We start from the raw sequence: 15,377 nt of genomic DNA, 5'->3' as shown, positions 1-15,377 counted from the left end.
ATATGACAACCATAATGATGTGCCTGCTTTCAGCTAGTAAAATTGTAAATATTGTAAAATAAAGTAAATATTACTGAAATAGGATGCAGTTGAAAAATCCTACTACCGTAAATTTTGTTTCCCATGAAAAGTTCGTGTGTTTCCCAGAGTTATTTTCGTCTCTGCTTACAGGGGTAAAATCAGAATGGAATTAGAAAGGGAAATGCAACTTGGGAATCTGCTGTTGCCGCTCTCATTTATGTTCGTGCTGCTGCTATAATGGAGCTACTGCAGTTTAGGGAATCCCTTACTTGGAAATGGACATTATATCATTTTCTTAAAACGAAAGACGTCTGTTCTTCAAGAAGTGATTGTACTGAGTTGTACTAACCCTTAACACTGGGAGGAGAGACTTCCTGGCAAGCATCCCATTGCTGGCAATGGGACTCGCTGCTGCTACTAACTTCAAGAGAGGCTAAATTAAACCACACTTTATTTGAGGACATCTTACCTGATTGTATGAATACATGTTGCATTTGTATGTTGTGGCGTTGGAGATCGGGTATTGCCTATAAGGACTTTGTCGTGTACCAGCTGTCTTTAGTGGGTTAGGTAAACTGTTGCTTAAAAAGCAGACAGTTCAAATTTGTGTGCTGGACAGTAGTTATACGTGGGTTTTGCTTTAACATTGAATGCATCATCTGTGTTCGATGTCGGCTTTAAACACGACCAGTTTTGCGCTGTCTCTTCACATCACAGATTTTAAGGAATAGTTACAACAAGTAGCTATCACATTTCACTTCAGCTTTGTGATTAGAAAACACTTTTATTTTAAATTTTGTCGTGGGTTTTGTTTCTGTTGTTTTAGTGGGTTCTGAAGCCATTTTAACCCTTATAATCTTGCAACTTTGCAGACAGAAATAAATTATTTATATATAGCAGCTTGCTTTTAGTTATCATTTAATTTTTTTTCCCCTTTTTAAGCTGCAGTGAAACCCTTGCCTTCTGTAGAACCACTGAAGCTACTAAATAATTCGGAATCACATATGAATTCAGATACAGAAAAGCAGGACTGCAGCCAAAATGGTGATAAATCTGAAGAAAAAGACTCTAATCCGCAAGTGACTGCTGCTGATAAAAGCAGGACAGAATATTTGTATGAAGATCCTGAGATGGAGAAAAACAAAAACAGTACTGCAGATGAAGATGTTTCTACAGGGACTGAAGAAAGAATGTGTTACCAGAGTGAAGGGGAAGCTGAAGAACTCGAGCCGAGCAGTATGGACGGAGTAGAGGTTTCACAGCCTCCCTCTAAGGATGCATTGCATTCAAAAATCAAGCAAAGGCTGGCCCAGCTCCACATATCAACAGATTTAAACTTCACATCTGGTCTGGCTGCACAAGTTGCTGCCAGGTCTTTCACTTTTACTACAATGCAGGAAGAGACTTTTGGAGATGAGGGAGAGGAGGAGGAAGAGAAGACAAAGGAGCATGAAGACCTTGTGGAGGACTGTGAGAATGAAGATGGAGGCTCTGAAAGTGAAGGAAAAGTATAAGTCTGAGCTGAGCTTTGTTAAACCAACAGCAGGCAATTTGATGGAAAAAAAACTAAGGTGAGGTGTGAAGGTGAAAATACTGGATGGAAAAAATAGGAGACCTAAATATAATACATCTTGTTCCCTAAGTCTGATACACTGAATAGGACTTCTAAGTATATTGAAAATTTGCAGGTAAGAGAAGTTTAGGCTGCATCCAAGAAATAGATGGCTGTTCCATTTTTAAGGTCCTAGTGATGGAGGTTGGAATTGACCTTTGTGTTTTCTGTTTTATTTATTTATTATAATGTATTGTGGGTTTTTTATTTCTAAAATGAAGGAAAAACAATGTCTTGATTGACAAAAGACTCCAGTTTTTGTTTTCTGATTCTGTTGTCATGGTATCAATGTTTGTTCCAGTAAAAAAAGCCAGGACATTTCTTTTAGAAGAACCTGAACTGTTCCCTGTGATCTTCCCCCACCACTTTTGTTTCACTTCTTGTATCTGCAGTGTGTTGACTAAGCCACAGTAGACATTTGTGATTCTGCAGCTAGTGATGTGGCACCCAAATAAAATGTAGAATTTTAAATAAAAACTTGAAAGAGCTAGTATTTGATATGTCCTGGGGTATGGGGCTGAAATAGTATAAAGTTAGTCATGCTTCATATTAAGGTTTATTTAGAATTTTATGAAGGGTTAATAAATGATTTTTAGAAGTTGTAATTCATGTTAGAGAAATGTGTTGTAAGTATATGTTAGGGAAGGCTATAAGCACACCAGTAGAAAGCACTATAGACAGCTAGAAGCTATCTGTTGGATTGACAGTAGGTGAGAAGTAAACACCTGTGTATTAAACCAGCTATTAATTATTTGTTAACCTTTTGTAAATTGAACCTTAATATAATTGTTCGATTGGATATGATGATAGATTGTACATTTTTGTTTATGTCCTAATGTAATTTTCTTAGAAGAAAATTATCTGAGAGCTTAACAACATGCAGTACTTTGTTTAAACAGCATACTTGCTTTTCCCTAATGTTCTTTCACTTTTCCTTAGATCACAACTATAACCTGTGTGATTAAGAATCCTTGAGAGAACAACAATTGTGTATTTTCTAAGGTGTATCTTGTAACTTAGTTAACTGACACTGATGTCTGGATGTTTGGTATGAGATTATATGGGTTGTTTTATTCTCTGTGGTGATGTTACAAGGAGCAGGAAACTGCTCATCTCACAGAGGAGCTGGTTAATGATTTCACTGCCCTCTCTTCCTTTTGCTCTCTGACACAAAATGAAGCTCGGATGCCATGTCTCTAATGACAAGAGCGCAGCTTCTTTGTGTGGAATACTCCGACCTGGATACACTGCATCAGTTACTTAGAGTATTTACTGGGGTTTGCAAGTTCTGTAGGGCAAAGGTTTTTTTAGATGCAGGTGGTGCAGAGCAATGTCTTTCCTAGGATGCTGATGGGAAATGGGAAAAGCCAGCAAAAGTCAGCAGATTAGGGTGGAACTCTTGATGATATGGCAGAAAACAAGTGCTTTCTTTCAATCTCCCTCTCTTCTATTAGTGATTTTGCATGAACACTGTGAAATATGTGGACTTCTTCACAGATGGTAGAGAGGTAAATACCAATTAATAGACAAGGGAGTATGTGACTTACATGTTCTTTCACAATATAATGCCTGTCTTCTCCCTCACACACAGGTTTTGGGAAGAGAATGTCTTGCCATTTTTCTTTGACCAGTAACACTGTGTTCTGTGCCCTTAGTTTTGTGTAAGTGACTGGAAACTGAATGGTTGATGTCTTGGGGGTGTGGTAAAAGAAAAAATCAGATGCTTCTCAGAGTGTATTGAGAAGCTAAGCCTCCTCTTAGAGGTAGAGTATATTCTTCTGTAACCGGTAAAGATTAGGCTAAGATGATGAAACACTTTTATTTTCTCTCTGGTAAGCAATTTTTTTTACAAGTCTAGAACAGCTGCTTTGGATAAATTGTGTTTGAAGCATTGTCCATGCTTCTGAAAAAGTCTTCCTCATCCTTGACTTGAGATCCTTGAGTTCACAAAGTGCCCAGATTTTTTTTTGTTCCTAGCTAGTTGTTCTGACTCCCTAAATGTATGTTCCATTAATGCTTTTCCATAAACTCATTGCACCATCATCTCATGATCTGATGTTGTGTATCCCAGAAAGGATACTCCTGAATTTTTCCAGTGGGATTCAAATCATAGTTTACAATGTGTATGGCTGTGTTACCAACCTGGAAAGATGATCAGATTTAGGATATGAATCATTACGATGCTCACAATTTTGGATGAAGGCAGTAGTAGCCTGAGTGCTTTGCTTTGCTACTAAAATTGGTTTCAGATCTCACATTTATAAAAATTGCCATCTCTTTATTCCTTTGATGCAATCCTTAGCAAAAGTCCTGGAGAATCAACTTTGGTGGCCCACTTGGAACCTAGTTTTGTTATGTGTTGATCTTGGTGATGAAACTGAACTAAAAAAACCCATCCGTCATGAGTTGTTCATTTTCATCCATCAGTTGTGTCAGCGTAGGGTTTCGTGGCCATGTTACAAAACAGCTCATGAGTCCACCCTTTTTAGGGATCACTTTTCACTGTTCTTATTGCAGTGATGCCATTTACAGTAGTTACCTCCAAACAGCTGTATCAGGACGGACTGCGCTGCTGGTGTGAGACTCGGGATTGCCCACATTTACATTATTGGCAAAGGTGGTGACGTGTGAAATTACAGCCTTGACATTAGACATGGGTATGATCAAATGATGACTTTTTGGAGGAAGTTCTGATCCTGCTTTGAACAAATTGATTTTCTACAAGCACTTTAACTGATTTCTGTGGTCTGTCTTAGTGCAGTCTTAGAAGCTGCACATATGAACACGTGGGCTCACTTGCTTTCTCTGCCTCTCATCACATCCGTATATGACACCCATCAGGTCATTTATTTTGATTTATTTAATATTCTCCCTGCAGAAAAATATGGCTAGCAGTGTACAGCACACAAAGCATGACTTCCCTTGACTTGATAACCAGGTTCCATCTACGTGTGTTATGCACTCTGTCATAATCCAGATTTTCTCATAATTATGTCATTTGCAAGGACTGGACCATACATGCTGTATGTTCCTTCAAGAACCTGAGAGATTTCTTGGCAATCACAATTTGTTGCTGCATTTAAAATAATGTATATGATGAACACACTGAAGTGTGCATTAGCTCTAAAGAGTTGTGTTAATATATTGAGCATGTCGAGGTCTGAGTGCTGTTCTGTGTTCTTTGGCTTGTTACCGGAGATACAGATTTTTGTGAAAACAGAACATTTGCTTCTTAGGGCTTTGTAACTTTTTGAAACATGCTAATCAGGAAATCCATACTAAATAATGGGTTATGCTGAGGGATATCAGCAGCCAAAATTCTTTATGAAGAGCAGAGCTAACAATAAATGCATTTTCCCTATTCCATTTCTAGTTAGCAGTTCTGTGAAGTTGTAAGTAGAAGCAAGTAATTATATAGGGGTAAGTAATTTCTTCTCCTTCTATCCTACTGGAAGACACTCCAAAGATAATATTTGCTTCTTAGATTGGATTGCAATATGACACTACATCTTTTATATCACTTCACTTTACAGCTAAAGATGTAGATAAAGGCTTAAATGGGGGCAAAGATGTGTAATAAGAAGATAATTTGTCCCTTTTGTTAAGTGTATGTCTTCAGGACAGCAGTTGTAAAACAGTTGTGTCATGGAAGCAAATGTAGAGAGTGACAGATAATCAAGCATCTTTCAAATGGAGTTAAATGTGTCTGTGTCAACCACAGGCAAGATTCGCAAATGTAAATCTTCTGTTTTCGGTCGTGGCAGTGAGACAGTTTTACTCCCAACAGAGAATTGCTGGACATCACTGAATCTTGCACCTCATTTTCTAAGTGCAAGATGGAACCTGGTAGAGTAGCCAGTTTTACTGAGGTTTCAGACTTTGTCCTGAGCACACCTGTCTGTGTGACTGACACAGTATTGGAAAGTTTATGTGTACTGGAAGTGCAAAGTTTGCAACCGTCTCATTAATTTATTTTGTAATAAAAAACCCGTTAAATGGTGCACCGTGTGGAGTTGTTTGCCCACACTGAATTTTGTAATCTTGTAGTCTATGCCTTTTTTCTTTCTTTCCTCTTTTTTTTTTTTTTGACAGAAGTGAGGTCAAGTATACTAAACTGCCCTTGTTCTTTAAAGTATTTAGTGAAAGGCTGCTGTTTCTTTGCAAGTGAGTTGTTCCCAAGGCTAATTACTCTTTAGAATTAACAGGGTTTTCACACAGTCTCATCTGAAAAAGCAGGCATAGTGTGAGAATAGCACTTGGTCAGTGTAAAGGGCCAGGCTGCTCTGGGATCTTGTCTGTGACAGGGACTAATAGCAGATGCTGAGAGAAGAGTATGAGAAAAGAGAGATTTTTAGTGATACTTACTCAGGATATTCCTCAACAATTTGTGGCTCAGGGACTTCTTGAGCCAGTGGTGGTGGTGGCTGGTTAGCTTAACAGGTTCCAGTGGAATCCCTTTCCATAAATTTGTTCAACTTCATGTTTGGTCAGTTATTCCTAGTCCCAGTGCCAGTATGCATTCATCTTTATTACAGGCTTTACAAATGAGATTTGTCAATAAAGTTTTTTGATTTTTCTTTTCTTCAACTGAGCAAGCCCACTTCCCTCAGTCCTTCCACAGAGGTCATGTTTTTCACCTTTTGTGTGCTTTCCTTAGAAATCTGTCCAGTTTTTGAAGTGTAATGACCAAAGTGTGGTGCAGTACTTCAGACATAACCTCAACAGTGCTGAGTATGGAGTAATAATCACCTCCCATAAAACTGTGAACCATTCAAATATATTTGAGTCCATATAAAAAAGAAAAATCTTTTCAGATCTTTTACCTCTACCCTAGCTATTAGAATGACAAATGAAAATATTTGGTCTAATGGAGGAGAAATATTTATTCACTGTCAGCAGGATTTGGCTGGACAATGTTTTTCTTTGCTAACAAAACAGAAAGTTGTTAAATAAAAATGATCTTGCAACAGCTGCCACCTGGTCTAACACAAATTAAGATGCCAAACAACACTTGTTTAAATTTCAGCTTGACTTTCCAGAGCTTTTTTGGTCTCTGATGAATAAGTATGCATTACAAAATATATTTTCACACAAGAAACATGGATATACGGATGTCAGAGACTAAACTGAAGACCTCTGTGGCTAATTTTTAAAATGCTTGGTAGTGTGCTTTATGCATTTTCTCATCATATTTAATTCCCTCCTGTATAAGGTTTTTTTTTTGCCACCTTGGATTTTACGTGCCCGAAAACCCACTTTGATTTATTTGACTTGGAAATTTGTGCAGTAATCAGATACTTGGTAATGGTACCATAACTGTGGTAATAAGGCATAGTCATAAGTAGGGGAGAAATCTACCTGCCATGAACTTTGCTTTGTAGATGGATACAGCACTCTAATATGAAAGTGTTCTCGATATCATGCCTCACCTTTCACGCTGCTGTCTCTCTAGTTATTGTCAGGTTATCAGAACACAACTTGGCTCAGCAGGGTGAACGCACTGTTAGCCCACATTACACTTTCTGAACTGAACACAGGATTCTGAAGAAGTGACTGTAATGTAGTAGATGAGGAAAAAGTTTGTTTCTCTGTTACAAAGTGGCTTTTTTTAAAAGGGTTGAATAGGACCAAAACTTGGATACTTTCATATGTTCAGCATGTTTTGACCCTTTGTACCTTCTCAGCTTTAAATCTTAAAGGCCTTATGGACAGTCTGCTTTAAGGGGGTGCAGTTCTATAGCAGCTTAAACCACTTCATGGCCGTGCAGTCCCAGTCCCTCCTTTAGGGTGACTTTTGTGACCATTCAGTGATTCAGGACATGCACAGGACTGGAAGTGCATGAGTGTTTTAACTTGCAGCTGGCTCCCTGAATCCTAATGAGGATAATGCCACTCATTATTTTCCTCACTCATTTTGACTCTTTTTTTGTTGTTGTTGTTCTTGAGGCCTAGGCTGCCCAAGACTGTTTTATTCTCCAGAGTCTCTAAGAACTGTTTATGATAGTGCCAGTAAAACTGAAATTGTCGTGCATGGTTTTTTCTACTTACTGTTTTCACCCTTCTGGTCTCTGACACCTATGGTCCTCTCCCTTTACTACCGCTCTTAAGACATTCAAATTTTAAAATAATACACAAATTCTTTTTTATTTGTGTCTGTAACACTAACGACTAGATCTAGAATTGTGTACTGACTTTGTCACTTGACTGGAGAACTGAAACAGAAGGTTGGGGAGTATACAGTCAAAACAGAAATAATAACATCGCAGCTCAAATTTATACCACACTTTTGGTGTAAATTGGCTTCTATAAGTAATTCTGACTTACTGAAAAACATCAGTTGCATTTTAAAAATAACTGAAATTCTAGTACAAGGTCCCAAAATAAGTGTCATTAGTTGGCTAAATTTGTGCTCAAATCTTCACGTTTAAAGACTGCTTCCTGACCTTCTCCAGCTGCATGGATGAGAACTGAAAATAATCTCAGATTTCTAAAGAGCGTGACCAATCCTTTCCGTTACTTTGTGCTATTAAAAAGAGGTCCATTCCTAAACAAACAAAAAGAGAAAAGTCAGTGCTTAATATGTTCAGTAGTCATTGCTGACAGAGAATCATGCATTTGATCTCAGTAGAAGCACCATAAATGTGGGCTGTTTATAATGTTTGATATCTGTGTTTCAGTAATAATAATAATAGTAGGCTTTCAATGTATTATGGGATAAAAGCCAGAAACCTGCAAATTGTCCTCCAGATCTTTCATCCAAAGGCACAGCTGGTCAAATTTAAACAAGTTCATGCTGGCTGTTCCTGCACTGCTCAGTATGACATGGTGCTCAAAGTTTTTAAAGTCCTAACATGACTATTCACAGACAGTCTGCTTGCACCTGTGTGCCTGAGGTCTGCAAAGCTTGTAGAGATCACAGGCCAGTGCTGAGGGAAACCTATACAGGAACAGGATGCCTCATAAGCATTTTATGTTTATTGTCTCTGTCTTCCTTCATTGCAGCCTCCATGCCATATGCAATCCCACTCTTAAACTTTTTCCTTCCCACCTTTCCTCTTCATAGGCCACACAAACCAATTGGGGAGGGTTTTTTGGTTTGCTTCTCGCCTAAGAGACTATCCTGTAATGCACCAGGTAAGTTATCTCCAATAAGAAACTTAGTGGTCACACTGCAATGGATGGGGCCTGGGCACAAGGCTGGAGAAGCTCCTCTGGTTTGATCACTTCTGGGAAGGGTTCTACTCAGGTGATTGACTGTGGAGGTGCTGAGCTAGACTTGATGACTCTGCAGGTATCTTTCAAAGATCCAGTTTTTGCGAGGTCCGTTCTTTGCTCTGATGTCTTTCTCTCTCCCTCCTCTTAGCAGCCTTCAGCTCTTCTCCAGCATTCCTTTGTCAGCTGTTGAGGAATTTGGCCACTTTTTCCCTTCAGTTCTGAACACTTTGTCTAAACTTTATGAAATGACAGGCTAGAGGAAACCCACACCAAGGTGCTGCTGCACATTCCCAGTCATAAACTCATAAACAGAAGTGTTCTTAGGGCTGTTACAATGTTTATCCTGACATTCCTTCTAGGGAGGTTTGATCTACATTTCAGCCCGACTTCCTGTTTCTTCCTGGGCTTCAGAACATTCACTTCCAGGACTTTTCCTCCTTAATGACTATAAGATGGTAATGTCTCCTCAGCAAGACTGATCCTTGTACAGGTGTTCCTCATTACATGAGCCTTACTTGTTCTTTCCAGTGGGAGGGTGGCACAGTCATAGCTGCGTCTGCCTTCCACTAAACAAGCTTGCTTCTTTCTGCAGTAGGGGCTGAAAACGTGCTTTCCAGCTGCTATGCCAGTGTGCTCTGGCTCCACAGCTGCCTAGTCTTGAGTTCAGGAAGCTCTGGGATATAGCAGTTGTGCTTAAACCTTTCCCACTGACAAAGAGCATGTATTTTCATACTACAATTATTACTAAATCTCCCCTGAATTGAACTATTTTGAATTTTCATTAAGCAGCATTAATGGATTGTTTCTTAATTTGAGGGATTTGTGTGAGCTTTATAAATATATATATATATACACACACACACGCTTCATATTGTACTGTGTATTTCCAGGTATCCCACTGCAAGTCTTGTCAAGCAAAGAGGTTGTATTTTTCTCATATCAAACTATCCAGTTACTTATCAGAAGGTAAACAAAAACTTCGTTCTTGCTATTTAATGGCAAAAGAGTTGAATTGTGTTCTACCAAGCAGGCTCTGTGGAGGTATTTAAAACACGTGCTAATTTTACACCTTTAATTAGAAAAGCTATTTTACTTTGTTTTCACTTATCAAGGCTTTGCACCTGAGCTGCTGTGAGTGCCTGTGTACCCATCTACCCTGTCTTAAACATGTAAACAAATACATGTTCCTCAACATTTCCTGCCTGCTGAATCTTAGCATTTCCCAAAACAGGACCTAAAGGCAGCATGGATTGCCAAGGAACCACAGGGAGGGGAAAGAAAATAATCTTGATAAGCTGCTGTTTAATTGGTTAATAAATGAGAGCTAAAATGTAAGACAAAATGTTTAAAAGAACAAACTGCAGCAAGAAACTTCTGGCAGGGCTACAGAGGGAAATCACATGATACACTCTGAAGTTTGCAGACACTGGGAATGATCCACAATTTCTTGTCCATGTGAAGTGGAGACAGGAAACACTCGCCAGACTGGTAGTCTTCAGCAGCTTTTTCAAAAAAGCCTCTATTTTATCTCCATTTTATTTCCAGAGAAAGACTTGGTGCTGCTGTGGTGGTGTATCAAGCTATATGTAATCAATCTCTGTATCTCTTCCTTTAAGTTCTGTGTGACATGAGTCTCTTTCCTTCAACTGTACTGAAAACCCATGTGGTTTGGCTCCACTGGGAATCTCTTCTGCACCCACCCTTCCAGTTGCTGATGCTGCTTTAAACATTTGATTAGATCGGTCTCAAGGAGGTTTAGGTCAGCAGGTCCTTAAAGCAGTTATGAAGCCTGGGGCCTGGTCTCATAACTCACGTTCTGGCTTGGATGTAGGCAGAAGCAGGAAGACATTCCTTGATTCTGTCCTGTCTGTGTGAAAGGGTTTCCTGCCAATGATATTCTCCCAAACCCTTTTGTTTCTCTTTTTTGTACTTTTCCACTTTACCTCTCTCCTTTTTCCCATGGATATGAATCAGGACCTAAAGTCTTTTTTGCATATTTCATTGTGTGCATCACCAGGATTATTTTTAAGCCATTTTTTTAAATTTGTGTCTGGGTTTTCCCAGTTTCAGGCGTAGTTTTCTCAATTGTAATGCTAACCACTTTCAAAGTCTTTTTGATTGCTATTATTTCTCTGGCATCTGTAATAAAATTCTGTCTCACTACTGCCTGTATCATTTTTTCTCCTTATCCTGTATCCCTGACAGTTGCCTAGGTGGCGTGGATGTGGCTTATCCATCCTTCAATTAGTAATGATTGAATGGAATAGGGAATGCTTTTAAAGGGATGCACAAATGCTGTATGAGCACTTTTTTTGATCTTTTATACAGGAGTTTATTTATAATTTCACTTTCATCCTGAAGATGAAATTAATTTTAAGCAATCCTGGCAATAGTTTGTGCATTATATTTTGCTGATTCCTCAGTACAAGCACTTTAGTAATGAACACTAGTTACTCTTGTCTAAATAAGCGATGACTGAAGAATGTTTTTCTGTGTGTCACATGCTTCCAGCTACAGCTTCCCATCATCCTTCAGAGACCTGTGTGCTGTGGCAACTATTAGCAAAACCCCTTTAAGCATCACCTAAATGGCTTGGTAGGTGGGCTTTTAGGAAGAGAATACTGTGTCAGGTAGATCTTTAAGAAGCTCTGCAGGAGATGTATTTATTCTACTTGTCTAGCTGTATGACTTGTAAGAGACAAGCTTTCTTTGTATGTTTTGAAAGTGCCAAAATAGCAGCAACAGAACAGACTGGCTTCTTTTATCCAAAGCTTTGTGGCTCCGTTATACTGCTTAGACTTTATCATCAAAACAAAGGCTGTGTTCTGCTGCTGTTAGGAGCTGTGGCTGATGCACACCTCTTCCTGTAAACATTCCCTCATTTGGTTTTAAGGTTAACATCTGTTGACCGCTCTTCCCACTTAGGTATGACTCACTCTCACCTAATTCAGGGAAGGGAAGCTTAAGTATTACTGGGGAAGAAGGAAAATAATTTGATTGTGAAAGGCAAGGGGAAAGTTGATGAGGCAGGAGTATTTTTTCTTACCGATTGAGTCTTGCTGCCTAATTGGTGCATAATCTGTTGTGCAAAAGGTTTTCCTTATTCTTTGCTCTTTCCTGGTTTTCGTGTTTGTTTTCATACTGAATACTGAACAGATCCAATTGCTGCTGTTAGAAGGAGAAGTCTGTCTACCAAAAGGGATCCGCAATGTTTTCCTTTACTTGGAGATTTTTTGAATTCTAAATTACCTGTGTGTATACTTCATAATGTACCATATGCAAATATTCTTCAGGAATTGATACTACCACTTCAGACAGTCAGTATTTTCTATGTAAGAACTGTACGTTTCCTATACTGCCAAGAATGTATATATATCTATGAAGACTTAAGATTGTATCTTTTTGAGCAAGCCTCTTTCTTCAACCATCTGAAATTTTCTTCCTGTTTCTCAAGTTCTCTGCTATTTATTAGACACTTGTGTTATATTGTGTACTTTTTTGTATCAGTTGTATTGCTGTATTTCTCCTTTCTGTCATTAAAACCTGTTCTTCTCATCCTTCTGCTGTGCTGCTTCATATTGGAAATACTCACACTGTATCAAGTAACCTGCTCTAGTGTACTGGGTTGGGTTGAGATGGAGCCAGACCAGTCCTAAAAAGCTGGTCATTCAGACTTCTATTATATTGTTCCACTGATCCCAACATGTAATCAGTTTTACTGTATTAAGCTTCCCTAGGGTTATTTTGCAGCATTGTACATACTCTTACAAGATAGTGAAGAAGAAACCCAGAATGGGACACCCATGGTATAAACAAATGGACGAGACACAAAAAATGTACCGAGAGATGAAGTCCATAAGTCTTATGAGTGGTTCTGCTGACATACACTAAGAAACCAGTGGTCTTTCTGAGTGAAGCAAGTTTTGAGGAGGAATTTGGAAGAGGAATCCAAGGGCAATTTTTTTCCTAGAAATGTGGTTTCACTTTCAGTCAGTTATCTGTGCTGTCTCCATGCTTAACTCATCTGCCAGATAAAGAAGAGGGGAAAAAGGAATGCAGGGTAGGACCTATTTGCTTATTTCCATTAGAGAAAAAGCTGATTTACAAATAAGAAAATGCTGTCTCCCAAGAAATCACTCCACGAACAGATAGAGAAATTATAGTGGGTTTTTTATCCTCCCATTGAAAAGCAACATTTTTTCAATGTTTCGCTGATGCTGATCCCTTTTTAGCAGTGCAGAATCTTCTTTGACCTACAGCTGAGCTCTCAATGGTATCTGTTCCACAGCATGGTATGCAGGAGGAAAGAGTTCAAAGGTCCATTACAGTAGACCCAAGGTATTGACATAAAGTGAACAGAACATGAGCATATGTGATGGATATCTGGCAATTTTTGAGGCTGGGAGATCAGCCAGCAAGATTGGAAAGTACCAGAAGCATCTGCTCCTGGAGACTTAAGGATGAAATTAATCACATCTTTAGCACCATCTTTATAATTGTGGTAGAGTATATGGAAATAGCTATGTCACCTAGCCTTGGCTTTCTCTCAGACTCTTCATCGCCCTCTCCTTCATTAAATCTGTTTCTGTGCCCCCAGTTGCACCTGCTTCTCTGCATGAAAGAAGCCCATAGAATGTCCCAATCCATTTAAGGATTTCTTGTCATGGTGGTGTGATAGCAAGTAGCAGAAACACACGTTAGAACAACCATGCTGGCTCTGACCACACCTGGCGTGGGTTATGTATAAGTTTAGATTAGGCAGATGCCTATCTGTGCAGCTGCATACATTTGCTTCTAAAGTTGCATTTAGGATGCCATAGTGGGAAATAATTAAGGAAATTTGTAGCGTAGAGAAGAACTAGCACAGGGAATTCCACAGACCAGTGCAGCCTTTTCTGTCACTCACAGAAGCATTTGCAAAAACACCCAGGCTGAAGCTAATCTGTCCAGACTCCAGTCAAGAAAGATTTCCACTGACTTGGAGGGAAAGCATGGCAGGCCAGTAATTGACATTTTTGGAAATGGTACTGTTAATTAACAACCGTATTTAATCCCTGACTTCTCTACCACTCCAGTAACTGTTTTGTGTACACATGTGAAGTGACAAGACAAATGGACTCAACTGCAAAACGTGCTGTTGTTCAATATAAATGAAATACATTGTTTTGTTAAGCTTAAAAGAAATGAGAGACTTTCCACGACCTGTCAAAGCTAGCTAAGAGCAGCTCAGTAGAAGACTGCACAGTTCATTTTTTACTATATCCTGTGTTCTTTGCTGTCACTGCTGTCAGCTGCTTCTCAGCGATTAATATTAGTTTAATAGATCTATCATCACCCTGATCATCATCATCATGTCCTGCAAGATGTGTTGGTTAAATCAGTAGTGGAATGCAGTAACCTTTGCATTCATGCCAGGCGCTCTGAAGTTTCGGTTTGATTACTGGCTTGCATCACCATTAAATTAAAAATAATTACATGGTTCCCAAAAGCTATGTAAGAAATAAATTGCAAAAGTTGCAATTATTTCCTCTTCCTGCCTGTCTTTGTTTCTGCTTTGAAAACTTCTACAAGAGAGCAAACTGTTGCAGCACAGACTTTAGCTCCTGGGAATGCTCCCTCCATGAGCTGTACACTCAGTATGAAGCTGTGAAGTATTTGACCATATTTCCCCAGGTTATGTTTCTAAAGCTTCCCTGCAACTATTAATGAAATGAAGAAGCTGGAAGACACCTGGCTAAAGTAATTTGTCCTTTAATTGCAATTACATTTTTATGGATAGTGCCAAAATGTAAATATAACAGCCCATAAAACAAGTAAGTCTTAGTCAGACATGCACAAAAGAAAAAGGGGATGAGCTCAGGACCTTTACCTGTTTTTTTGTTTCCTCCTTGTCAGTAACTGCCGGAAAGATTCTGTAGCTCAGCAGCTGTGGTTAGACAGTCAGGAATTGTTGAATGGGACAGGAAGGAATAAACAACATGGAGAACTTGTAAACACGCCAAAAAGGTCCAAATACTTTGATATTGAGACTGCTGTACTTGCTGCTCTGAGTCACAGTGCTTGATATTTAAGAAACTAAAAGAAGCCGAAGGTCTCAGAATGAAATTATTAAAAAAGTAAAGTACCTGAACTTCAAATCACTTGGAAGACAGTAACTCATGTGATAATCACTCCTTGTCTTAGCTATTTATTTTTGAAGGTCTTTAGTAGGCTTGCTGTACCCATTGAAAATATAGTTGGCAAAGAGTAGCTTTCCTTGAATGTACTTCTGCCAAAAAAGAGGAAAAAAAAAGCTGAATTGACAAAAGCAATCTCTTATTCTAAATTAAGATGATAGGTTGAAAAACAAACAAAGTAAGTTGTTAGGTAGCCTGACTTACAGCTTTATTATGGCTTTCAGCTTTCACCTTTCCTGACTTTGTTGTATTTTATTTAAGAATTAAATAACAAAACTCAGGTTTTTCTAGTCCCTCCAAGATTTCCAAACAGCCTACTGGGATGTATAAAGCAACATTTTGCATGCTGCTTC

At 38.8% G+C, this 15,377-nt stretch overlaps 1 protein-coding gene across 5 annotated transcripts in view; it reads left to right on the top strand.

Annotated features, from left to right (window-relative positions):
- The window catches only part of VEZT (vezatin, adherens junctions transmembrane protein), a 65,274-nt gene extending 52,871 nt beyond the window's left edge, over positions 1–12,403 (top strand). For 3 of the 5 annotated variants that reach the window (XM_064655427.1, XM_064655425.1, XM_064655426.1), the window contains exon 12: positions 964–12,403. In XM_064655427.1, the coding sequence (XP_064511497.1) occupies positions 964–1,535 (572 nt within the window). In that variant the 3' untranslated portion in view covers positions 1,536–12,403. The other 2 variants (XM_064655429.1, XM_064655428.1) reach the window with 1 other exon arrangement.
- Positions 12,404–15,377: the final 2,974 nt, after the last annotated feature.

Source organism: Pseudopipra pipra, chromosome 5 (assembly GCF_036250125.1).
Source record: "Pseudopipra pipra isolate bDixPip1 chromosome 5, bDixPip1.hap1, whole genome shotgun sequence".
In the NCBI taxonomy this organism is placed as follows: domain Eukaryota; kingdom Metazoa; phylum Chordata; class Aves; order Passeriformes; family Pipridae; genus Pseudopipra; species Pseudopipra pipra.
The sequence above is the reverse complement of the archived record's forward strand: the minus strand, read 5'-3'. Positions and strand labels throughout refer to the sequence as shown.